The sequence below is a fragment of the Sminthopsis crassicaudata genome, chromosome 2, assembly GCF_048593235.1.
Source record: "Sminthopsis crassicaudata isolate SCR6 chromosome 2, ASM4859323v1, whole genome shotgun sequence".
NCBI classification, from domain to species: domain Eukaryota; kingdom Metazoa; phylum Chordata; class Mammalia; order Dasyuromorphia; family Dasyuridae; genus Sminthopsis; species Sminthopsis crassicaudata.
In genome coordinates, this window is record NC_133618.1 from 448666636 (window position 1) to 448694054 (window position 27419).

Below are 27419 nucleotides of genomic sequence, written 5' to 3' on the forward strand. Positions count from 1 at the left end.
TGTGAGCAAGTCCCTTAACCCCTTTAAACCTTAATTTTCCTCATTTGTAAAATGGAGATTAAAAACTCTGAGGCTGTAATTTATTACCCATAAAGTCCTCTGGTGAAGTGGAAAACTCTCACTCTATGTGGTTTCACAGGATCTGAATCTGAATCCCAGTTTTCTGTTATTCCTTTGACCTTGGGGCAAGTCCATTGAAACCTTGAGCCATTGTCTCCTCATTACAATAATGGGGTTGAATTATATGATCTTGAAAAGTCTGGAGTCAGGAATACTTAAATTCAAATGTAGCCTCAGACACTTACTGGATAAGTCTCTGTATGCCTCAGTTTCTTCATCCGTTAAATGGACCTAATTATAGCACTTATCTCACAGGATTGTTGTGAGGAACAATAGCATTTGTAAAAGTGCTTTGCACAGTGCAGGCGTATAATAGGCACTATACTTATTTTTTCCTCCTTTCCTCCTAGATCCCTAATTTATTTTTAGGGACAATATAGATTCCATTGGAATGTAGAATCATAGCATTTGTCTTGGAAGTGGTGAGGTGGATTTTCCTTGATTTCATTCCAGGGTTTTCTAGGTACATGTAAGTAGACTAGCCTAGGGTAATGTTAATGTTATTTTATTGGTATAGAGGATTCATAAAAGAAGTAAGCACTTTCCCTGGAACTTAACAGAGTTTCTTAGAATAATGAGAAGTGAAATGACTTACTTGCGGTCACACTAGCAATGTAAGTCAGGGGCAGGATCCTAACCCAGATCTCCCTTGCTTGGAAGCTAGTTCTCTATCCCCCATACAACACTGCTTCTCTATAGGATAGACATTAAAGGGACGGAAGAGAAGAGTGGAGGATATATTAAAGGTGTAACTCATTGTGGGATTGGGTGAGAAGGTAACTGGGCAACAAGCCCCTGTGAGCTGAGCTTGGGACCTATTGGTCCATAATTGTACATTTGCCCTGAAGTTTCCTTAAGAAGCTTTTTTATTAACAGTGCATAGGAAGAATGGATGGGAGGTGGTAACATGGCAAAGATGCTGGATTTGGAATCCTCAGAATCTGTGTTTGATTCCTAACTATCACTTTTTACCTGTGGGCTGACTTTCAATCAGTCTGGGCTGTAGCTACTCATTTGTTAAACAAAAGCAGTTAAATTTATTTATTTTTTATTTTTTTGAGATGTATGTACTTGTTTTTATTAAAAGCAATTGATTTTAGATGATTTTTAAGGCCTTTACCTGACTCTAAAATCCTGTAATGGTTGGTGGCTGGTTTTGTGGGTTCTGTGGTCTGAGTTCTCAACCAAAGGTCAAGTTTTCTTGAGATGAAGTGAGCCAGACAGTGGGTAGAGGGCACTGGCATCTCCTCAAATAGCCCTTCTTGGGAACTGAATATATTCTGGGTGCCAGCAGTGTCTGCCAGACCCACTGGGGCTCTTGCCCATTGTCAATCCCTTTTTGCTTTCTTAGCTATTTTTCTTTTGAAGACAGGGTAACTTAACCAGACATTTGCACAGAACCTTATACTTTTTAAAAAGCTTTCACATTTGTTATCTCTGATCCTCACAATAACCCTGATAAGAGTTATTATCCCCATTTTACAGATGAAGCCCAGAGAAAGTGATTTGTTCAGCTAGTGATAAACTAGAATCCTGGACTTATTTCCTCTAATCTAGTGCTCTTATCAGTGTTCTATCTTCATCCCTAGATCATTGGATCTCTTTCTGAGCATGGAAGACATAAAAAAATACATATTTGTATATGTACATACATAACATGATTACAAACTCATATAAATGTACATGTGTGTATATATACATAGGGTGTCCCAAAACCATTATTCAAAGCTATTAAATATGTATATATATATATATGCATACATATATATACACATATATATGTATGTATATTTATGTATATGGATCTCTATACTTATCTCACTATCTCTTTTTGGGGGAAGGGGGCATGAAGTGCATATTTTAACAATGTAGATTAGCAACCCTTGAGAAATATATAGGTATAGAGAGTTGCAATGTGGCTTTGAGAGATTAATGACATTAATGTTTTTAGCAAAGGCTAGAATCATCTTGATTCTAAGGCCAGCTCTTTGTCCACCCTTTAGTGCCTTTCTTTTTAGGTGAACATTTGTTTAGAGCTTCATAAACATTTCCTCATTTGATCATCCCAACAATCCAGTGACAGAAGTACTATTAATTAGCCTCATTTTGTGGATGAGAAAACAGGCTTAGAAGGGTTAAATTCTGTGTAGCAGGGGAGATTTGTATCCTCATCTCTTTTGACTCCTTTATGCCCATACCTAGATGGCATCATTGTGTATCGGAATAAAATACTGGATTTGGACTAAGACATGAGTTTGAATCTCACAGCTTTGCCATTTACTATTTGGGCAAATTATATACACTCTGGGGCTTCAGATTATTTCCCTCTAAAATGAAGGACAGACTAAATGATGTTCAAATTCTTTATTTAGCTGTAATATTCAATAATCCTTTAAAATACTATCATCTTAGAGAAGCTTAATGTCTTCAATATTAATTGAGGAGTCATGCTGGAGAAACTTCTGAACTTCAGCAGCTGATCTTTCATCTGACACTTAGAGCTGTGGCTAAGTCACTTAACTTCTGAATTATTGTTTCCAGATCTGTAATATGGGAGTGGCAATACATTCAGTACCTTCTTCACCACATGGTTGTGAGTTATAAATAAGAAATGAATATAAACATTCAGCAAAACTTGATGTTCTATGTGTCTCAACTATTATTAAGTGCTTATTTTTTGATGATAGTAACTTATTTCTGTAACACTTGTCTCATAATAGATCTGTGAGGTAGGTAGTGCTAAAATTATTATTTTGATTTTACATATAAGATTTTTATAGATCAAATGATTTATGTATGTATATATAATATGTATGTATATTTAAATATATGTGTATAGAGCACTTTCAAAACTTAATTTTGTTGTTTACTCATTTCAGTTGTCTCCGACTTTCCCTGACCCCATCTGAATTTTTTTGGGCAGAGATACTGGAGTGGTTTGCCATTTCTTTCTCCAGCTTATTTTACAAATGAGGAAACAGAGGCAAACAAAATTAAGTGACTTGTTAAGTGACAAACTAGCTTGTCACGGTTACTAATAAGTGTCTGAGACCAGATTTGGGAAGATTAATCTTCCCGACTCCAGGCTTAGTACTCTATCCTGTGCCACCTTGGAGAAGAAGAAACTAAAGCTCGGAGGGCAGATGACTTGCAGTGATGATAAAGATCAGACTTTAGTTTGTACATGTCTCCAGTGACTTCAGGATTAGCAGCTTCCCTTCCTGCTCCATGAAAGAGTGCTGCTATGCTTGATGCTACCTTACTTCCAAAGCACAGATCCTTGGTTGGGGAAGTCACTGAAGTGTGGTGGAATGGCCATTGGAGTTGGAGTCAGAGGACCTGGGTTCAAGTTCTGTCTCTGCTACTCTTATAAAGTTGGGTAAATCATTATTAGTCCTTGGTAATCTATTTGTTATTGTTGTTCAGTGGTTTCAGTTGTGTCCTGCTCTTCATATCCTGGTGGGGGGTGAAGGACTAGATATGCATTAAGATTACTTCTAGCCCAGATATTCTAAAGGTTTTAAAGTAAAAATGGGGAATTTGGGGAGGAGAGATCACTTCCATTGTGAGTTGGAGGTCGGGTTGAGGAGGTGGGGAAAGAAGGCTCCATGGGAAGCCTGAGACCTGGGCCTTGAGGATAGATATTCTACAGCTGGAGTGGAGTATGGTAGAATGGAGGGAATTTTAGATAGGCAGAGGGAGCTGCCTTCAAAGGCACCAAGAGGGAGAAAGAATAGAATGAAAAAAGAGGACACTGATAAGGAATCAATATGATGACTAACGTTTGGATTGAGTTTTTAGATGTAAAAAATATTTTCCTCACAACGATGATTCAGACTGAAGCTAAAGAGTGTTACTCAGGTGCCTACTATAGAGCCCTGAGTCTGACTCATGTTCTTCCCTTTTCAGTGCCCTCCCCCTTCTTCTCTGACTCCAAAGTATATAACAAGTCTTCAAGATTTGTCTCAAATGCCTAGTCCTCTGAAAGGCCTTCCTGACCCACCCTAATGCCTATTGAATGTCCTTGACTTCTGTACATCCCCTGGCCCTTCAATGATCTACTATCAACCACTTTGCATTTTTATCTAACTGTTCTAGGATTTCCCTCTAGCAGACTTGAAACTCCTTAATGTTCATCCCACTGGACCCTCATAATCCCCTGTCCAGAACAGGTGCTTGGAGAGCCTGCAGTAGGCACTTATTACATGTTTATTGAATTGAAGTGAATCATGTGTCCATATAATTCCTTAAAACTCTTTAAGTTGCAGAGAAATTGCAAACCTGTACTAGTAGAGAGAGTTTCTTTACCTGGGAGTTCTTCGTATCAGTGAGATCGCAAGTCCCTGTCCATGTCACCTAGTAGTCTGTGGTTACCCTGTGATACCCTATGATGGTGATAACAATAATAATAATGATGTTAAGAAAGGCTCTCATTTCTCTAGTATTATAGGGTATACTGATTGCTTTCTTTATGAAAAGCCCTTCTAAGTAGACTTGCAAATAAAATTACCATTTTATAGATGAGGAAACGAGTTTGAAGAGAAGGGACTTGGCTAGTCTTTAATTGTTCATAGCTCAAACACACTGCTAATGTGACTTGAACATTTTTGGGGGGAGAGGAAAGGAGGTTTCAGAGTTTATAAGGCTCTCTGGGTAAGGGAATGGATCCAGTGGTAATCAGCGGCTACTTGACACTTTTTTATCTTAGAGAGTTACCTAGACTCACAGAGAGATTAAATGTCTTGCCACTGCAAATGTGTCAAAGATGGGACTTGAACCCAGGGTTGGTTGGTTTGTTTTTTGACTAAAGTCACCACTCTTGTGCCCTCCCTATATTAGGAATTCTAACCAGTTGAAGTAATTCTGTTGGCTCTGCCAGATTACACTTTTTTAAAAATTTTAATCATTGTACCTTCATGGCATATAGCACGGTATACTTTAAAAATGCTTGTTCAATTGAATTAATCAAATTGAACGAGATTTCTGAGCCCAATGAAATTTCCATCACACCATATCTCTTCCTAGTTTGAGGTTTCTGTTTTTTGGTACCTTAGTTTCCCTTTGATAATGGTACTGAATGTCTTGCTGCCCTGACTTTTAAAATGCTATTATTTCATGGGAAAGGATGAGTGGGCTCTTAGCTGTAGCAAAGTTTTCCCAGTTTCAGTGCCTGGGTATGTTTGGTTCTGATGAGTGAGGCATTTGACAGATTAGAAATCATATCCACCAAGTGTACAGAGAAAAGGAAAATCATTTGTGCTTCATAGATACTTTGACTTAAAATTCAGTTTTCCTGAATGCTTTTATTTATGAGCTTGAGCTTTTCATTCTTTGCCCCCCCCTGCTCCCCCAGCTTCATGAAATTTCTATATCCCCTCACTGCAATGGACTGCTGTTTTTTCTTGACTCACGTTTTGTCTCACACTGAGTCCATCTCTAGTTCCTCCTCCCTCCTCCTCACCACTATCCTATTTACCTTTCTGATTACTCTAAAGTTCCAGGGGTTCTCAAACTAAGGCCCGTAGTCCAGATACGGCAAGCTGAGGACCTTTATGCCATCGGCAGGGTTATGGCAAATGGGCTGAGGGGAGGAGACAGAGTATGAGTTTTTGTTTTTATTATAGCCCCCCCTCCAACAGTCTGAGGGACAGTGAACTGGCCCCCTCATTAAAAAGTTTGAGGACCACTGCAACTCCCTGTAAAGCGAGGCTTATATGGGCTATAGACATGGGAGATGGAAAGGGCACTGCTGAGATTGGAGAAACCTGGATTCTAATAGCTCTGCTTCCACCTTGCTCTTTTAGACCTAAAATCCTTTGTTCTAAGGTTCTTTCAGTTTTATTTTTTTAAAAATATTTTGTGTTTTAAGATTCCTTTCAACTCTCACTGTCTATATTTTAAGGTTCCTCCCCAGCCCTGATAGTTCATTTTTTAAGATCTCTCTCTTCCAACATTAGCATTCTATGTCCTAAATTTTCTTCCAGCTCTGACATTCTATGTTCTAAGTTCTCTTTCAGTGTCAACATTGTGTTCTAAGGTTTTTACCAGCTTTAACAGTCTATATTCTGTAATATCTCTTCTAGTTCTGATTCTAGATTGTCCTGTTCTAAAAGGGCAGTTCTGTTTTTGTCTCTTGCTTGGGTGGTGAATTCAAGCAGCAATAAACCATGGAGGAGCAGGACAGCTTCCCAAAGGCCCATTGGAGAGAAGTATTAAATTGAGTCCCTCTCTTCCTGTGCAGCTCTATAGAGCTCTTTTAAAAAGGCCACTTCTAAAAATTTCTGCTTTTTGGCACCATTTGGGGGAAATTTGCCGGCTAACTAAAGCTACATTGTTTCCTGCACTGTCTGTAAAATCACTTGTTCCTTTATCTTTGAGTACAATTTCCCACATGACATCACTTCCCCACATTACATCTGACTTTTTTGGACTTTTTCCCCCTCTCCCTCCCTCTCTCATCCCTATTGGAAAGTTTATTGCTGCTTCCAGCCAGGATGATTTGTCCTGGGCCCCAGGACAGAGAGCTGTCTGATTCCTTTCCAGGCTTGGGCAGCATTTCCTTATACATGCTGGTTGTTGCCTATCCTAGGTCAAAAACTCCAATGGCCTTCATCTTCTTTGACTTCCTTAATACAGGGCCTCTTTTACCACACAGGCATAATTCTCTCAATACAGCAAAACCTCATCAACTTAGACTATCAATTGAGGAAGGATCAGAGTTGGGGCAGGAACTTTACTTTGCTTTATCTTTAAACAAACAAAAAAAAAAAGGTAGAATAAACTAGATTATAAGTATATAATGATTAACCTAACTCATTAAGAGGCTAGGATCCCAGAATATCAGAGCTGGAAGGAAACTTTGAACATATAATATAGGAGTTGGAACGAACCTTAGAACTTAGAACAAATAATGGATGAACTGGAATGGAACTTAGAACATAGAATAAACAATGTTAGAACTATGAAGAACTTTATTTTAAAATGTTTTGTATAATAGTTTTTTATTTTTCAAAATACATACAAAGACAGTTGTCAGCATTCACCCTTGCAAAACCTTGTCTTTCATTATTTTTCTCCCTCCCTCCCTTCCTCCTTCCCTAGACAAGTAATCCAATATAGACTATACATGTGCAGTTCTTCTAAACATATTTCCACATATATCATGCTGCTCAAGAAAAATCAAATCAAAAAGAAAAAAATGAGAAAAAAAACCCCAAGCAAACAAACAAATGACATCAAAAATGAAAATACTACATTGTGATCCACATTCAGTCTCCATAGTCCTCTCTCTGGCTGCAGATGGCTCTCCCCATCACAAGTCTACTGGAATTGGTCTGAATCATCTCTGTTGAGAGATGTTGAAAAGAGACGCATCCATCAGAATTGATCATCACATAATCTTGTTGCCTATAAGGCAAGTGTTTTCTTGGTTCTACTCACTTCACTTAGCATCAGTTCATATAAGTCTCTCCAGGCCTCTCTGAAATCATCCTGCTGGTTGTTTCTTATAGAACAATAATACTCTATTATATTTATATAACAAAACTTACTTATCCATTCCCCAACTGATGGTCATCCACTCCATTTCCAGTTCCCTGCTACTACAAAAAGGGCTGCTACAAACACTTTTGCACATGTGGATCCTTTTATGAAGAACTTTAGAGCATAGACTGTTAGGACATCCTAACTAATTGTGATGGATCTGTTGGTTTTAGTCATAAGTTACTGGAGGACAAGGACTGTACCTTTTCATTTTTTCAGTGCCTAGCATTGTGTATTGCCCATAATAGATGCTTAATAAATGTTTGTTGAATTGATTTTACTGAAATAGAATGTCAAGAATACAAGGAACTTTAGAGTATGGAATTTCAGAGCTGGAGGCAGAACTCAATGTAATAAGGGAGGGAAAAAATTTAGAGAGCTTGTGCTCATATCCTCTCATTTAGTTCAGAATCCTGTCATTTGAGGCTCTTTGGGATGAGTGTAATAATCATAAGAAAAAAAAAAATCTACTTGGAGTTGACAGTCTAAGAAGGCCCCAATTTACACCCATCCTCAGCATCATACTGTAGCCCAGGAATCATTATTTGTCTTTAAATCATTTCTCTTCTATAGGCTCAGTTTTTCTTCTCTGTTAATCAAGGTTGGGAGCAGTTAATCTTTGTGTCCCTTGTCAGTTCTGAGAGCCTTATTATTGTTCAGTAAATTCATTTCATGACCCTATTTGAGGTTTTCTTGGAAGAGATGTTAGAATGGTTTGCCATTTTACAAATGAGAAACTGAGGCAAACAGGGTTAAGTGACTTGCACAGTGCCAAATTTGAACTGAAGAAGATAAGTCTACCTGACTCCAAGCCTGCCTCTCTGCTGTGCTACCTAGCTGTCCTCTGAGAGCCTGTCTTCATTTATTCTTAACCAGAAGTACTTGGTGGGAGGTAGGAGAGCACTGTTAATGTGAACTCTTGTCACTAACAGCTCATCCAGTCAATATTTGGGCTCCACATAAAGGGACTACAGATTTTTCTTTAATAGTGAATGTGATAATATACTGCACAGTCCATGGTACCAAATGAAGGAAAGGCCTCTCAAGAATAATCCAACTTGGTGAATTGCTTATTCCCCTGATTTCTTAAAATATATCTAGACTTTTATAATTTGGATTCATTTAGAGGAGGTTCTTCCTGATTTAGTGAAAGATTTGTAATACTGAATGTTGTTGTTAGAATAAGTAATGCAGTGACTAGATTGCTGGCTCTGGAGTCAGGAAAATCTGAATTCAAATTTGGCAGTAGATACTTAATACAGCTCTGTGATGCTGGGCAAGTAGCTCAGTTTCCTCATCTGTAAAATGAACTGGAGAAAGAAATGGCAAATCACTACAGTATCTTTGCCAAGAAAACACCAAAGTTGGATCCCAAAGAATTGGACTTAATTGAGCAACAACTGTAAAACTTGTTTTACACAGATATACACACACATAAACACACACACAGAGACACACACATATGAATATGTATGTGTATATACTATATGTATGTGTATATACTATATATGTATGTATATATATATTATATATGTAAAATGGATTATTAAAATATATTAAAGAGAATACAATTTTATTGTATTAAGGAATATATATTAATTCTAATTATTAGTATTAGAGAACAAACTTAAAGGAAAAAGAATTTGTTTTTAGCCATAAACAGCCAGTGGAAGGAATCTTATTTCTTAGACCTATCTCTACTACTAACTCATAAGTATCTCAGACAAATCACTTCTCTCAACTCCTCAGTTGCCTTTAAAACAGAGATTCAGTGATTTTTATCCCTACCTACTTACTGGGGTTTGCTGTAAAGAGAAAATGAAACACCCAAAGTGACAGCACTGAACTATAAAAATCATATTGATAAATTTGTTTCAACACGTCATAAAAATTTTTCAATTGAATTTTCTATAATGTACAGGATCAAAAACTAACATAAAAGATTGCAATTGAAATACATAACAGCCTCTATAAAACTGTGCATACCCTTTGACCCAGCATTGCCACTATTGAGTCTGTATCCCAAGGAAATCATAAATAAGGGAAAAGGACCCACATGTACAAAAATGTTTGTAACAACTCTTTTTGTGGTAGTGAAGAACTGGGAAATGAGTAGATGCCTATCAATTGGGGATTGGCTGAATAAGTTGTGTTATGTAAAAATAATGGAATATTATTGCTCTATAAAAATGATGAAGAAGTTGATTTTAGAAAGGCCTGGAAAGATTTACATGAATGGATGCTGTGTGAAACAAATAGAGAACCAGGAATATTGAACGAATAACATCAAGAATATGCAATGATCAGCTGTGAAAAACTTGGTTCTTTTCAGTGGTTCAGTGATCCAAAACAATCCCAACAGACTTTGGACAGAAAATGCCATCTGTATCCAGAAAAAGAATTATGGAGATTGAATGTAAATCAACACATGCTATGTTCACTTCCTTTTTTCTGGTTTTTTTTTTTTTTCACTCCCTTGGTTTTTCTCTTTTCCTCTGATTTTTCTCTCCCAACATAATTCATAAAGTAATGTGTATTAAAAATAAATAAATTTTAAAAATACATACTGTCCCTCATACTTTAGTATTAGAGAACAAACTTAAGGAAAAAGAATTTGTTTTTAGCCACAAACAGCCAGTGGAAGGAATCTTATTTCTTAGACCTATCTCTACTACTAACTCATAAGTATCTCAGACAAATCACTTAAAAGAAAGGACAGTATGATTTACAAATTTTTCTTTTTCTTTTTTTTTTTTAACTGATATCGTCATAACATTGTAGATTTAGAGCTAGAAAGGCCCTTAGACGGCTTCTGGGCCAAAGCTTCTTAAACTATGCATTGCAATCCCATATAGAGTCACTGGACCCTTTCTCATAATCATGTTTTTTAAAATACATTAAATGAAATGCATCAAATCCCAAGAGGCACCAAAATTGTATTGAAATATAGTTATCAATTTTTTTTAAAAGTTCATGAGCCACAGGTCTAACTCCTTCATTATACAGATAAGCAAAATAAGACCCAAAAGGATGAAGGACACAACCCAAGGTCATCAAAGTATCAAATAGCAGAGATGGGTTTTGAACTGAGAGGCCTTGTAGGTCACTTTGTTTCACAGATATTTGAGTAGGAAGGGACCTTAGATGACAACCCCCTTCATTTGCAGGTGAGGAAACTCAGATTCAGAGGAATTAAGTGACACCACCCCACCTCCCTCCACCCCTGCCCCCTTCTAGGTGACCCAAGCAGGATATAGCTGAGCAAAGTCAAAGCTGGGTCCTCCAAATTCATCTGCTTTCCTCTATGTCACATTGTTTCTAAGCTTTCTTTGAGCTTGGAAACATCATGACATTGTTTCTATTTAGAAATAGCTTCATTTACATAGTTGCATAGTTGTGTATATTGTTCTTTTGGTTCTGTTTTGTTGGCTCTGCTGTGATAGCACTTTGAAATGTGCTACAATAGCTGTACATCGTTGTTACATCTTTATAGTTTAGGTAGCTGAAGTCATTGTCACAGCAGCCTTGTGCATTGGAATGAGCTCTGTGCATCTGGAAAGAACTGGATTCAAATCTCCCCTCTGACTTTCTAACAGAAAATATGAGAGCAATCTCTTAGGGCCTCAGTTTCTTCATTTGTAAAATAAGTCTAATAATATCAATATTATCTTTCTTATAGGGTTGTGGTGAGCCTCCAGTGAAATCACTTCTATAAAATACTTTGCCTGTCTTCAAATGCTATACAAATGTTAATTCTTACTAGTTCCAGATCTCAGAATTTAGCTCAAGGCCTCCCTCTTTCAGGAAGTCTTCCCTAGCAATTGGACCAGGCTAGACCTGGTTTGTTGTTTATGCTATTCTTCTGATCTTATGTGACCTTGGGCCAGTTATTTCCCTTCTCTGGACCTCAATTTCTTTTATGTAAAATGAGAAATTTGAACTTGGTCAATTCCAAGGCCATCTCCAATCTTAACATTCTGTGTTCCAAGGTTCCCTTTTTATTCTACCATCTGATATTCTCAAGTCCCTTACAGCTTGAAATTTCTGAGTTCCTTTATAATTCCAACTTGCTGTGTTTCAAGTATCTTTGCATTTCTGACATTTTCTGTTCCAAGTTTGCTTCTAGCTTTGATAGTCTTATTTATTTATTTTTTGGTGGTCCTTTCTAGCTCTTGATGTTCTGACTCTATAATTTGGTCTTTAATTCATTATTGCAGCATGTACTATATTATCTCAGTGCATTATAAAAGTATGTCTTTGGAATGGAAACCCCTGTGACATGACAAGCATCCAGAATTTCTGCCTTCTGAATTGATGCCTAAATAGAATGTATCTCCAGTTGTTTAATGTTATAGCTCAGATGAATCTCATTTTTATTCTCCAGATCTTTGCTGATCAACTACATTTGAATTCTCCATTATTAGAGAAAGGGATTGTCCAGGCTCTTTGGTGATCATAGACTTTTGGTTCTTGCTATGTTGTAGAAGTTTTGAAGCTTCTGATAGCAGAGATCTTCCCTTTGGCTTGTTGATATCTTCCTGCTATCGAGTGGATCAGGGCCAGCCAGAAGTGGAACAGGATGCTTTGGCTTCAGTTCTTACTTCTTGGCTGGGGCAGGACATTCCCACACTGTATGGTGTAGCATACTCAAGGCTTGGCAACTGATGACTTGCAGACCAAAGATGGCAGGTGGGAGAGTTTTCAGTGGGTGTTGACCTGATGTTGCCATCATGTACTCCTACCTCCTGGCTCCTGCTGTTTGTAGGAGTTGTTACCCACAGTTATCTTCTCATAGTTGACAAGAGGGAATGCCTGGGGGAGGGGTCATGGTCGATGATTTGACACAGTCCTTTTCAAATCTTTACAAATCAGTCACTAGATGTCAGAACCATAGGTCTCAGGTGTTCTGACTCTACCTTCCTCGATTCTTGCCACTCCACCATGATGAAGACTGATTTGGCTTTAGGTCATGAACAACTGTTGCCAGGTACCACATTTAATTCATTTCAAATCCCATTCAAAAAAAAACCTTTCTTAAGAGCCTATTGTGTACTTGGCCTTGTGCTGTGTAGGTTATGAGAGAAACAGAGGGACATGGTGGTTGTTCTAAAAAATCTTACCAAGTCAGTGGGGAGATGGGAATGATATATTTCAAACAATCTGAAAATAGTAAAGGGCATTTCACCCTCAGAGACTTGATTGTATGATACAGACAGATCTGGAAGAGCTTATAGGAGAAAGAGAAGTCATAGTGAGCTGGCACATCAGGGGAAGGCATCTTGGTGGACATGAGGCTTGAGCTGAGCCTTCAACGATGGGTAAAATTTGGATGGTAAATCTAGGACTTAAGGATTGTAACTTGGTATACCTAGCAAGGAGAATTAGCCTCATAGATCTCTCCTGTAAAATGCATTTTCTTCCTAGATTCCCAGTAAACGAGATGAGAAGTAGACACTTAAATCTATCATGAAGTTGACTGAACCCATAGTAGCCTGATAGAGTAATAATTAATTAATAGATTAATAGCTTTTGGAAATAGCTCATCTTGAATTATTTTCGGTATATTGTATCATTCATATTAAGGATATTGTCAGCGAATTGATCATGCAAATGTTAGCAGTGTCGGCATATTTAGAGTAATAAACTTATTTTTAAAAATTCTTCTTAGCTCTTTGAAGGTATTATTTTGTTCTGTGTGATTGGTTACCCTCCCCAAAGTTTAGTGGACCCTTACCTCCATAGACCAGACTTTCCTGTTCCATCTATAGCAAAGAGCTGAGATGAGCTGAGCTGAGCTGCCCTAATGATCACCTCATAGATTTGAGTCACTTGCTTGCCTTTGCATGTTGAGATGTATGGTAGAGTGGAGAGAACACTGGATTTGGTGGAAGGGATACTGGGCTCAAGACTCACTTCTGATCCTTAATTAGCTGAGTATCTAAGCAAGCCCTTCTTGTTAGATTGTTGGGAGGAAAATACTTTGTGAACCCCAACAAGTTACAGACATTGGAGTCAAGATCATAAATTTAGTGTTACAAAGGACTATCTAGTTGAAATCCCCTCATTTTGCAGATGAGAAAATGAAGGCCTAGAAAGTGACTTGCCCCAAGGTCACGGCATAGTAAATGGTAGAGTTTATGTTCAAATCCAGATCTTCTGAAACTACTTTTGTATATTCTCTGTTAGACCCTGGGGCTCCACAGTCAGTACACTCAGCCAGTCTTCTTAGTCTACCCTCAGATCCATTTTCTGGATGCTAAGTGAGCAAGACTCAAGGCTTGCCTGTACAGAAGCTAGCTTATTTTGGTCTCATGTGGTCAACAACATGTGGTCAACAATGGTAATGTTTTACCATTATTTGGTAAAATAATGACAAATGGTTATAGTCATATTTATGTAGATTTTTTTGTTTGTTTTAAGAAAATTTCTAGATTTTACATTTTCTTGAGTCTTACAGTAGCCATATGAAATGGGTAGAAGAGACATTAATCTGGTCCTTTTTGGCCCCATACATATTTGGGCTGGAGGTCAGGAAAAGTTGGCACAGTAGAGAGAATGTTGGACTTGGTGTCAGGAAGACCTTTGTTTAAATCCTATCTCAAGATACTTATTATGTGTCCAGGTCACTTAGCCTCCTAGCTTCAGTTTCCTCTTCTGTAAAATGAAGCTAACCACACCTACCTCATAAAATTGCTTTGATGTTCAGATGAAATAACTGATATAGATACAGTGCTTTACAAACCTTAAAAGCATTATAGAGAAGTAAGCTGTTGTCATTAGAACTGTCCAGAAATGGAATGATGGAGGGTTCTTCTCGGAAATCTTTAATCAGAAGTAGTGACAATCTGTCAATTGTATTATAATAGAGGTGTCTTTTATATATAGTCTAAACCAGGTGGCTGCCAAAGTTCTTTCCAACCCTAAAATTGTATGATTTTTTGAGGCAGGTTGTTGTTATTCCTGTTTTACTAATAAGAAAACTGAGACTCAGGGAAAATGACTTTGTGTCAGTGTTAGTTCTTAAGCGTTCTAGTACTAAAAGCTTTAGAGGCTCCAGCTATCTTTAAGTACCCTACTTCCTCCTTCTAGTGATCTCCCTCTGGATCCCCAAGTGTGCTAGATCCTCTCCATATCTCTTTTATATGTGACCCATAGAGTTGTGATTTTATCAAATTATGATCATAAAACTTCAAAATGTCACAGAGCTCATCTAATCCAAGAATTCTTAACTTCAGGTCTGTGAAATTGATTTTTGTTGTTATTGTTTTTTAATATTGATAACTATGTATTTCAATACAATTGGTTTCCTTTTTACTTTTAAGTGCATTATCTTGAGGAAGAGTCCCTAGGTGACATTAGCTAGCTTCTGGTTTGCTAACCTTGGAAAAGCTGCAGATTCCTCAGAACAGGAAAACACCTGTTCTCCAGCCTCTAGTCATATGGGTCAGGGCCAGGATCAGAACATGTGATTTTTGTTTATTCTCATTTTCTCTCTGTCTCTCTGTCTCTCTGTCTCTCTGTCTCTCTCTGTCTCTCTCTCTCTCTCTCTCTCCCCCTCCCTCTCTCCTTCCTTCTTTCCCTCCCTCCCCCCTTTTTTCTCCCCCTCCTCTCTCTCTTTTTCCCTCCCTCCCTCCCTCTGTCCTCTTCCTTTCTCCCTGCATTCCTAATTCCTAGGAGTAGAATTCATAGGAAGCAAAGGATTTAGAACTGATAGGGACTTTACAGAGAAGGATTGTGTCTTGCCCAAGGCCACCTTAAGATTTGATTCAAAGGGAAAGAGGTTCATTTCCTAATTTCTTTGCCTGTAGTTAAGGTTTTGAAACTGGAAATCATGGTTCAGGCCTTATTATTATTACCAGGGTTTACCTTACTCCTTTGCCTGTGGCAGTAAATTAGTTGATGGTAATTAAGGTGGGCAATACTGATGGTTATGAAGATCATAATTTTAGAGTTGGAAGAAACTTTAAAGGTCACCTAGTGCCCAACTCTTATTTGATAGATGAGAATTTGGGGCAAGGAAGGTAAAATGATTTGCGTGGATCTCAGAGGTTAGTATCAGAGGTAGGATCTGAATCTTAGCCCCATAGAGCTAGAGTCAATGATTTTCCCCTCTAATATACTGCCACTTCTGGTGCTTCTTCTAATTTGGCTCAGAATTTCCCATTTGACATTTTAAATCGTTAGGCTTAAGGACCCAATTTTTGGGTCTGCCTGTGGGATAATGGAACCAGTGTATTAAGGGCTTGCATACTATAAGAACTGTGGGTATTTAGAGTAAGTAGTATCAAAAGTGGGGCAAGATGAGCTGAGTAGAGGCTACTGCATACAGGATCCACAGAACTTGGAAGTGAAATAAGACAGAATCTTGCAATTGGGAACGTATCTAGACCACAGAACATTAGAGCTAGAAGGGATCTTAGAGAAAAATGAATTCACCCTTCTTAGTTTACATAGGAATAAATTGATGCCCACAGAAGGGTAGTGACTTGTATAGTGTCACTTGCTGATTTATGACAAGAGTCTGGAATAGAACCCAGATCTCCTGAGTTCCAATGACTTTCTTTTCCCACCTCTTCTTTTCTGGAAGGACTGAAAATATCTTTTGCCCTTCTGTGAACTTGTTTCAAAGGTCTATGAATGGATAAAGTGTCCCACTGCTTAAGTCTTCCCACTGAAACCACTTAGGCAATCCATCCTACCCCCAATTTCTCCCACGGAAATGATAGACAGATACAGCAGTGTCTATAAAAGGTGCTTTGTTGGTTGTAAAGTGCTTCCCACAGGGGAGGTATGGTGATGATGAATGTTCCTCCCATTCTGGTGACATACAGACCATCCCACTTCCCTTTATCTCTTATCTGGCAGTGCTTTTAAGGGACCACGCACCCTGAGAGTGACACAACTCCCTCTCCTTCTCCCCCACCCAGTGATCCCTTGTTGTGGGTACGGGGACCTGGGTTCTCAAGTCTCTTAGGTCTGGAGTGTCTGCAGTTGGACATCCTGTACACCATATTTTGGAATTTTAGGGACCCTGTCTTATTCCAGTGAGATCAGCCCCTACAGACCTTAGAGAAGAGCTATCTATAGCTCAGAAGAGGTCTTGTAAGTCCCAGAAACCTCTCTAACTTCTTTTCTTCTTTTTCTTCCCACTAGACTTATCCTTTAAGTTTGGAACAAAGAGGTGATGGGGGTTCAGAGTGGAATATAGAAAGACCAAAGAACCAGAAAATGTTAGAACATGAAAGGACCTTGGGGGGAACATCTGTTGTGATCCCCTCATTGTGTAAAGGAACAAACTGAGATAGGTTCAGGAAAGTTATTTAATCAAGGTCACCTAGGTAGCCAGCGTCAAAGCTGAAGTTTTCCCCAACCTTCCTCAAGCTGCAAGCCTAGTGCAGATGGGGCCAGGCATCTGAAGCTCAGAGAACTTGGGTTTAAATACTGCCCTTGCATATGACACCTTGGACAAGTTAACCTCTGATCTTCATTCCCCTCAACTGTAAAGTGTGAGGGTTAGACTTAGTGGTCTCAGAAGTCCTTTCTGGTTCTAGATCTAGGACCCTCTGAGGAACTGCCAAGTCAAGGAACGTTAACTAGGCTGACACTTGTAAAAATCTGTATTATAGGCTCATTGAGTAAGAGTTGGAAGGAACCTCAGGAACCATATTTCAGGTGGTAACTATGAGGCCCAGTGCCATTCAGTGACTTGTTAAAGTGTTGTCCTCTGCTTGGCAAGTCAGGTAGGTTGTACAAGCATTGCTCTTCTCATTTTATAGTCAGTGAAAGTGAAGCTCAGAATGAGGGGCAAGTGATTTTCCCAAAGCTAATCAGAGGCAGGCCTGGTGAAAGGCCTTTTGCACTTGGGAAGGGAAGTGACCAGGTGAGTTCTAACTTCTCTCCTGCTCTAATTAAGATTCTATGCATGGTATCAGTGGGGTAACAGAGTGCAGTAGAGAGAATAAAGGGCTAGGAGTCAGACTTAAATTCTGCTCTTATCTTACCTGTGACCTTGAGCCTCTTCCTGTACAGTGATGGCATGAGACTCAGGAGATTTCTTAAGGGATTTCTAGATAGGCATAGAAAACTGCTCTTTGCTTGGGGTTTTTCCTTTCTAGAGGTGAGTTATTCTAATTATGTGAATATCCCCAGCGTACATGTATTAAAAAAAAATAAGTAGGGGCTACATCAAATGGATTGTCATAGTAGAAAGAGCCTTGGATTTAGAGTTCAAAGAATGAGCTTTGAATCCTGCCTCTATAACTTTTGTTACTTTGGATACCTTATTTTCCTTCTCTGTTAAAATAAGCACGTTGGACTGGAATTGTGGAGTTCTTAATATGCAGTCTGTGAACTAGATAAAAACCATTTTGATAACTGTATATTTCCGTGTCCTTTAATACCATTGTACTCCTTTGTATTTTATTTTAAACATTTAGAACGTTATTCTGAGAAGGGATCCTTAGGCTTCTCTAAGCTGCCAAAGGAGCCCACAACAAAAAGAAGTTTAAGAATTCCTTGATTAGATGATCCCTAAGGATCCTTCCAACTCTAAACTCCTCTGAGACTATGTTGTTCACACTGCCTGTTCTGGACTTCCTACCCTGGCTTTGTTGGGAAGGCAGGTGTTATAAAGGTGGAGAGAGGCAGTGTGTCAGCTCAGAAGGGGGCAGATCAGTGATGGAGTAGGGGGAGGAATGCTCATGTCCTCTGCTGAGAAGAGGGCGATCTAGGAGGTAAAGCCTTACTCAGATTTTGATGGGGGAGTTGAGATATTCTAGGGAATATGAACCTCAAATTGGGCTCTTTTCACAAAATGGTCCAAGGCTAATATAATTTGTAACTGCCCCCTTATACTTTCAGACTTCAGTATAAATAGACTTTGCCCTAGAAGAGGGGTTGCCAAGATAAGAGAGTGCCCTGAGACAGAAGGGGAGGAAAGTTTTCTCAGAAGCTAGTCCAGGCTTACCAGTTGTCACTAGATATACCCTGCTGCCCTACAATTCGTGACCTGCCCACTCCCAACTAAGGCATCCTATTCTCTCTCCCCTAAATTTCGTTCAATTCAACAACATTTATCAAACAATATTTATAAGTATTCATTATATGCAGAGCCTTCAGTTCAGTTGTGGACATAAAATGATAGATATGGCTTAGATTCTTCTACAAAGGAGAGCATCCCCCAAAACTTGAGGAGGATTGGGATCACTTTGGGCAATTATTATCTGTTTCTTCTTTCCCCCCACCATTCCCTCAGTATCTATTCTCAGCCAGTAACAAGCTTCTTCCCTAAGATTTCACATAGAGCTCTTTTTTTTTCTCTTTTTTTTTGAGATTCCAGTTTGCCTACTTTGTCTGATCTCAGTATTGATCAGCATGGAAACTTTAAGCTGCTCCATTTTTTTTTCCCTGCCCTGAGCTGGTTCACCATTCCTTAAGCTGCCTGCAGCCCTCCCCTCCCTTGGACTCACCATATTGGTTAGATTTTAGCACTACTGCTGCTCAGAACTCCCAAACTTGAGACCCATCAATCTCAGTGTCCCCAGCAGCATGGATCTACCATAGCAGAAAGTGACTGGTTTTAATTTTTATCATATCTTTTATCATTCTTTTATCATATCATAATGAATGCTAATAGCTATCTTTGTATTTTATCTCCCAGCTAAACTTTGAGTTCTTTGAGGATGTTGACCTTGTTGTTTGTTGTATTATATTGTTTGTGACCATCCTAATGTCTGGGGGTGGAGGGAAGACTGATACTGGGTTTGGTCAAAACAGGGCATGTAACTTTGATCTTGACCCCAGTCCCTGTCACTTTTTTCTTCAAAGTCCCAGGTTCTGGGCCAAGGATATACTGAGTCTCATTCCTTAGGCCCATAGGAAGTAGACTTACCTCCTCCCCCTAGTCAAGGACAGGTACTTCCCTGGGCACAATAACAACATGAAATGCTGTTCTATTTGGGGAATATTCTGATTCTCCTGTTGTATTCTCTTATACTTACTTTAGAAAATATGTAGGTTTGGTCACTAGTTGGAACTGGTTCCTTGATTATTTAAAAAACCCAAAACAAACAATATTGTTGGTTGGTATTATGGTTCAGTAAAAATATTGTTACTTGGGTTCATCTTGGGGTTCTGCAAGCTAATGTGGTACATTCTGGCATTTGATTTGTGGTTTGCTTAAGGTCTCTGGTTAGTATATAGATTATAGAGTGTCAGAATTGAGGAGGCCCTTAAAAATACAAGCTAGAGGGGAAGCTAGAAGGAAGTTTAGAATATAGAACCTAGAATGACAGAGCTAGAAAAGACTTCAAAACAAAGTTAGAAGGGGCAAACCTTTGAAAATACAGCATAGATTCTTAAAGCAGGAAGAAGTGACAGCTGGAAGGGGTTTTAGAACATAGTATATGGGATATTATGACTAAAGAAATTTTGAAAAATAGTCTGTCAAGGCTACAAGGGTCAGACCTTAGAATATAAAATATAAACTCTCAGAGGGAGTCCTTAGAACATAGACCAGTTAATCAACAAACATTAATTTTTCAGTATTTGAAGTAAGCCAGGAATTTTACTGGAAGGAAAGTTAGAGATCATCACATCTAACTTCCTTATTTAAAAAAAAAATTATGTTTTTATTTATTTAAAACTTAAATGTAAAATAATGTAAATGTAAAATGAGGAAACTGAGGCCCATAAAACAAAAGTTAACTTGCCTAATGTTACATGGCTTCTTATCAGTAGAACTTGATCTCTTGAGCCAAATCTAATAGTCTTTCTTTTGGGTTTATCCTGGCTGCCAGAGTTGATGACTTTAGGCTCCAGAAGGCTTTGGAGTCTGAGAAGGCAGTCTCCATTGTGGAGAGAGTGGTAGAAAAGGAGGAGGAAAAAGTAGAGAAAAAAGGGCTTGGGAAGAGAGGAGAGAGGAGTTTCCACAATTCTCTGAGTGAGTGTCTTTTGCCGTCTCATTGTGAGAAAAGATGAAATGGGTTCTGATTCTTTAGAGAGTCTAGAAAGTTGGAAACTACAGGCCCCATGGCCTTGAAAAGAGGCGTTCTTATACTGGGGTTGTAGGTGACTGGCCTCTCCTTTTTATTACTGTGTTCTGGCTCAGATCTAAATGGGTAGGGGAGCTAGGCCCCCTTTTCCCTGTTGCTTTTCATCTCAGCTGGGCTGTAAACATGAAGAAGGAAAGAAAGCCCTATTGTGCTAGAAAAGAAAGCTCTTAGCCAAGTTCCCACCCTGAATCTTTTAAATTGGGCCCTGTGGCTGCAGACCCCTTGGCTACCCTTTCTCTGAGGAAGCAATTTTCTCAGAAAGAGGGGCAAAGGGAGAAGGAGGCAATTCAGTATAAGGGAAATATTGTAGGCTTGAGAGTTAGTATAGTTGGGTTCTAGTTGTGCTTATTTTTGTGGTTATTATGTATATTGTTAATTTATAATTATTCACATTTCATATTTCTATAAACCATCTTCCCTCACTCCTAACCACCATCTGGGATTGGAAGTGTATATATAGTGTATAGATCAAAATAGAAAGTATACATGTTAATAATTAACTTCATTTTAGGGTGAGAAAACAGGTTGAGAGAATTGATGTGAATTGGTCATAGGTAGAAAGTGTGGGATCTGATCCTAGATCTCCATATTGAGTCTTTTTTAGAAAATGCTCTTTCCACCACTCTGTGCTTCCTCTCATAATAATAACTCATATTCATATATTTAAATTTAATTAATCTTTGAAATTAAATAAGATAATGTTAGCACATATAAAATCATAGTATTATAGGATCTTAGATTTCAAATTGAAATGAATTTTGAAGTCCATCTAGTCTAATTTCCCCTTCCTCATTTTTATGGATGAAATAATAGGCTAAGGAAGGCAGTTCCCCAAAGTCACACAAGTAGGGTCAAAGGTAATATTTGAGGCTGGGTTCATATGTATGTAGGTATATATATCCTTTTCTTGTAATGGTGTATATGAATATATACATATGTGTCCATATCTAGGGTCATAGATCTAGAGCTAGAAGGAACTTCAGAGACCACTTAATATAATCTCTCCATTTTTCAAATGAGAAAACTAAGCCCAGAGAGATTCATCGACTTGCCAGGCTTTTAGAAAGTGACAGAAGCAAGATCTGAACCCAGATCCATTGATTTCAGAGTCAGTAAACTCTGTGTGTGTGTGTGTGTGTGTGTGTGAGAGAGAGAGAGAGAGAGAGAAAGAGAGAGAGAGATTGATTATATATGAATATGAACAGACACATGTGTGAGATTACATATGTACATATAGAGAAATACATGTATATCAGAGATGGATTATATATGTGTATAGATACATGTATGTGAGAGATTGTGAGAGATTGTATGTGTGAATATATAGACCCATGTGTGTCATTGAATATATGTGTATGTACAGGCATGTGAGATTATATATGTGTATATATAGACATACATATGTGTATATGTTTGTGTGTACACACACAGAGTGAATTCTTCACTTCCATGTAAGGCAAATAGTGTTAAGTCTTGTTATTCTTATTTTACAGATGAGGAACTTCAGAGATATGAAATGAATTGTCAACTGTCGCACAGCTAGTAAGTAGCAGAACCAGCTCTTTGTGATTTGAGGCAAGACCCTCCCACCCTGGGCCTCAAATTCCTCTTTGAAATAAGGTTCAGTGGTCTATAAGTGTCTTTCCAATTGTCATTTGGAGAGTTAGTTCAGACACCCTATCTGGGTATAGGCCTGGATCTCCACTGTTGGCTTATAGCTTCTGCTTCGTTTCTGAATGGGGCTGGAATCAAATTTCTAGCATCTACAATTCTGGGAAAGGAAGTCCAGGGCTTAATGGCTTTTGATCTGACATGTGGGTATCAGTCTGTCAATCAGTTTACTAGTATTTCTTAATTGCCTACTGATTTGTGAGCTATAGCTATGAATCAAATATGGTCCCTGCTTGAGAAGAACTTATAGTTGCATTGATAGGACATAGAGCTGTGAAAACATCTAATGGTGTGAACCAGTCTATGCCAAGTAGATGAATGGTAAAGATAGGAAAGGCTTTGCAAAAATTGGTATTGATGATGAACGCTTCATGGGACACAAAGTTTTGAGCTGTTACCACAAAAATAAAAATGGTTCCTTTAAGGAATTCAGATTTTGTTAGGGAAAATGATATATACACAGATAAAATAAATACAAAATATATATAAAATAAATACAAAGTAATTGGTGGGGGAGGAATGTGGAGAATTGCTAACAAGTGGACTTTTCCTAATGATGGACAATTTTTCTCAGAAGTTATGATGTGCTAGCTAGATTCTCCTAGTATAAAAGTTACCCTCTGGGAGTAGTAGTATCAGTACTTTTAAAGAATTAGCAATATTCTTTCACTAATATGCCAAATTGTAACCTATTCACCTGAAAATATAAATGTAGTATGCCAAAGTGCCTAAAATGTTCCTAGGGAGTAAAGCATATATGCCTTTAGGATCATTTTATTATTTCTTTTGCTATTATAAAGGGTTATTGGTTTTTTTTTTTTTTAAACAAACAAATTTTAATGTTTAAGCAAAGCAAGGAGTCAAGAAAGTTCTAATTGTATTAGGACAGTGTGAATAGACTAGTTTTTTATGGAGCTCAGAGCACATATAAAAATAATAATAGCTTATGTTTATATAGTACTTTATAGTTAAAAAGTGCTTTTTATGCATAACCTTCTTTGTTCTCTATAACAGTTCTATTGATTAGTTCATGAAAAGTTTTAAAACTGTCATTTTCTAAATGAGGAAATTGAGGCTTAGAGAAGTGAGCTTTGCTATTCAACTACCTGAATGATTTTGAACAAGTCATTGGAATTTTTAGGACTTCATTTTCCCCAGGTATAAAATGAAGGAGTTAGACTAGATCATGGAATTTTTGGCTTTGTTTGTGGACCCCTTTGTCAGTCTGGTAAAATATAGGAGTTCCTTTTCAGAATAAAGGTTTATTGCTTACATTCATGAGTGAAAGAAAAGCTAAATTTTACTTAGAAGTTTGTGAAAATAATGTAACTTTTCATCCATAGTAAGTTCAACTATTTAATATAATTTTTTTTTTCTCCTGAGGCTGGGGTTAAGTGACTTGCCCAGGGTCACATAGCTAGGAAGTGTTAAGTGTCTGAGACCAAATTTGAACTTGGGTCCTCCTGAATTCAGGGCTGGTGCTCTATCCACTGCGCCACCTAGCTGCCCCTAATATAATTTAAATACTGTGATCCTAGAAATAGCTTTAAAAAGTTCTGTGGCTAATAAGTTCTCTGTCTTTGTCATGTTTTCCATCAATCCATGCCTTTTGTTTATTCCAGCTACCTTTTAGCAGAGGAGATAGAGTTAAATAAGGCTACTCTATCCATATTGGGCAGGCCCTTAAATGGTAAACTGAGAAGTATGAACTTTTATCCTATAGATTATAATAGGGAGCTACTGAAGATCAATGAGCAAGAGGGCTTGACTTTAGGAAAATTAATTTGGCAGCCCATGAAAGAGAGAAGAAATAAGAGAGAGGATACATGGGGATACTAGTTAGGCTTTTTCAATAGGCTTACAATCCCAAAGACTAGGAGGGTGGCTATACGGGTAGTTCCCAGTGCCATTTTGAAGGGAGAATATGAAGGATGTGGTGACAGATTGGATATGGGAGTTGTGGGAGAGAAAGGAGTCAAAAACAAGTCCAGAATTTTGATTGGGCTCAATCTTAAGAGACTGAGAGGACTCTGGTATTAGTGACAGGATTTTGTGTCCTGGTTAATTGATATAGTCAGTACCTTCCAGTGTTTTGTGACTGATTGTCTTGCTCGGGGATCGCCAGCCAGCTTGTATGTAGGCAGGAGGTAAGGCTGAGTCTGGGGAGTGCCTTAGGCTGACAGGCTCTGAATTCCCTAGCCCAGCTGCTATATTAGTACCTCCTCTTCCTCCTCCTCCTCCCCCCTTGACCTCCCTTCCATTGCCTGAATGTAAACATGTTCCAGCCTGAAGAATAATAAATCATAGAATATTAGGCTTGGGAAAGACCTCAGAAACCCTTTCATTTTATAGACATTTAAGGAATCTTAAATGTATGAAGGGGATGTGCCTTGATCCAGGTCACACAGGGAATTATGGACTTGGATCTTCAGGGAGGTGGCATGGATCAGCTCTCTTGAGTAGTTTTTGGTTGGCTCTAATATGATGTCCTAGGGGAGGAAAAACTGGAGTTGGGGTCAGACAACTTAAATTTGCTTATTAGATCTTCTTATGAGCTATGGGATTCAAGGCAAGCCACTTCCTTTCTCTAGAAGGGTTTTAGTTTCCTTAAATGTAAAAATAAAGGAATAGGGATGGATGTTGGAATCAAAGGTCCCTTTCACTTCTAATATTCTATGATCTAGGGAACAATTCTTTACCTCTTGTGAAAAGTCATTCACAGAATCAGAGAATAGTTAGGGAACTTGAGCTTTGTATTCCTTGAAGTCATACTTTTAAGTGCATCCATAGGTGCAGGTGCTTGTCTAACACTTAGTGAAATGAAACTTAATTGTCAGAGGCCTTAAGGGGAGAAGTGAACCTACTGAGGTCTTACTTCAGGTGGCTTTCTGCTATTTGGGCACTTCCTCTGTTTGGGTGGTTTTAGGACAAAGAAAGGAGAAAAGGGTAAAATCCAGAAGAACAGGGCCCTGGATCAAGGTCAAGATAGCTGGCTCTCTCCCTATTGCTGCTATCAATAATAATAATAATAATAGTTCACATATGTTATGTTTTAGGTTTTACTAAGTATTTTACAAATGTTATCTCATTATTCATTGCAAAATGTCCTATAAAATAGGTGCTATCAGTATTCATATTTTACAGATGAGGACTTGCCCAGAGTTATGTATGTAGCTAGTAAAGCACCATGGTATAGTAAAAAGAACATGGGCTCTGGATTAAGAGGACCTTGCTTCAAATCTTGCATCTGACATTTACTATCATTGTGGGCAAGTTGATTAAATTTCCTGGACTTCAAGGAATGAGAAGGTTGAACTGATGTGTCTACTCTAGCTCCAGTTTTGGGATTCTGTGATTTTTAACAGACTGAGGCAGGCTTCAAATATAGGTTTTCCTAACTCCCAAGTCCAATGCTATCTCCTCTGCCATGATACTACTATTCATTACCATTGCTTTCCCATTCCTAAATTTAACTGGGTCTAATCAGTACCCCAACATGATCCCCAGAAGGCTTAATGAGTTCCAGATTATTTCTGAGGTCTTGGCTCAGCCTCTCTAAAATCTTTAGGTTTAGAATGCCTAAGCCCACCTCATTCAGGAACCCCTTGCTATCATAATAATAGCTTATTTGTGTTGCCCTGTGATTTATGAAGTACTTTGTAGACATTATCTCATTGAATCTTCCCAACAAACTTTTGGTCATAAAACTACAAGATTTAGAGTTGGGAGGAACCTTAGACATTATCTAGCCCAATCCCTTGATTTTTACAAAAGGAGAAATTGAGATTAAGATGACTCAAAGTAACACAACTAGCAAATAGCCAAGCTGAGGTTAAAACCTTTCTCTTTTGATTTCATATTTAGGATTACTCCCACTATACTATGATACCTGTTATGCCAGAGTGCTCCCAGGGGACTGTGGTATTCAAGAAAAGGTTACTGGCCATGTTAGAAAACGAGATGGTGGTTAATGTGGTGACTGGGCAGAGCCCAAATCAAGTAGGCCCCCTCCTGTTGTCCTAGGTAAATGTCCAAAAGGCCCATGGCCAAAGATGATACACAAACTTTTATGAGATGGTAGGTTGCACTTCTGTGCTTGAATAATTCCATTGGCTCAAAAATGTGGGTTTTTCCTCCACTAGTGCAGATCACAATCTCTTCATGCCTTTCCGTCCTGTTCTATTCTTGCTCATGTTCTCCCACAAACCCTTATCTTGTTTCCTTCTTTAAATGTTGTTTTATACTCTTCTCTTTTCAGTAGTCAGTCATCCATAGAAGGTCCTAATAACTTCCTTCACCCTTCTCAATAGGAATCTCCTTTATAACAAATAAATGCAGTTAAGCAAAGTCAATCATGGGATTATAATATCATAGCTCTAGATGTAGAAAGAGGCTCTGGGGACATCTAGGGTAGACCTCTTCTTTTCTAGATCACATTGGCCACATCTGAAATGGTATCCATAATTCCACTCACTCCCTCAACAATTAATAAGCACTTTTGAAGTGCTTATTTAACATAATGAGAGAAACTCCCTCCAAATAATCCCTGCCTTCTTATAATAGACATAAGTACATACAAGATATGCATAGGGTAGATGGAAAGTAACTTATAAAAGAAAGGAAGAACAAACATTTATTAAGCACCTACTATGTCTCAGGACTGTGCTAAGCACTTTACAAATGTTATCTTGTTCAAACTTCACAACAACCTGTGAGGCAGGTGCTATTATCCCCATTTTACAGATGAGGAAATTGAGATAGACAGCACATAAGTGACTACTTGTCTAGAGTCACACAGCTAGTAAATATCTGAGGTTAGATTTGAACTCAAGTCGTCTGGACTCCATCCACTGTGCCATTCAGCATCCAGACCAGAAAAGGCCTCCTGAACAAGATGATGATTGAGCTGAATATTCAAAGAAGCTGGGAATTCTAAAAGGCAGAGGTGAAGAGAGAGACCCTTCCAGGCATAGGGGACCGGAGATGAAGCATTCCTTGTAAGGCAGCATGAAAACCAGGATAGCTGGGAATGAG

At 38.3% G+C, this 27419-nt stretch overlaps 2 protein-coding genes across 9 annotated transcripts in view; both read left to right on the forward strand.

Moving 5' to 3' along the window:
• MANBAL (mannosidase beta like) overlaps positions 1-27419 on the forward strand; it is a 118544-nt gene that overhangs the window by 65743 nt on the left and 25382 nt on the right. For 2 of the 3 annotated variants that reach the window (XM_074292694.1, XM_074292693.1), the window contains exon 5: positions 22208-22256. The exons of the other annotated variant lie outside the window; for it this stretch is intronic. In XM_074292694.1, coding sequence (XP_074148795.1) covers positions 22208-22211 — 4 coding nt within the window. In that variant the 3' untranslated portion in view covers positions 22212-22256. The remainder of the gene's footprint in view (positions 1-22207; positions 22257-27419) is intronic. 3 annotated transcript variants of the gene reach the window in all.
• The window catches only part of SRC (SRC proto-oncogene, non-receptor tyrosine kinase), a 114846-nt gene that overhangs the window by 2418 nt on the left and 85009 nt on the right, over positions 1-27419 (forward strand). For 2 of the 6 annotated variants that reach the window (XM_074292679.1, XM_074292686.1), the window contains exon 1: positions 22205-22256. The exons of 2 other annotated variants lie outside the window; for them this stretch is intronic. The gene's annotated coding sequence lies outside the window, so the exon portion shown is untranslated. Of the gene's footprint in view, positions 1-22204; positions 22257-27419 lie in introns of those variants that run through there. 2 more of the 6 variants (XM_074292681.1, XM_074292682.1) reach the window with 2 other exon arrangements.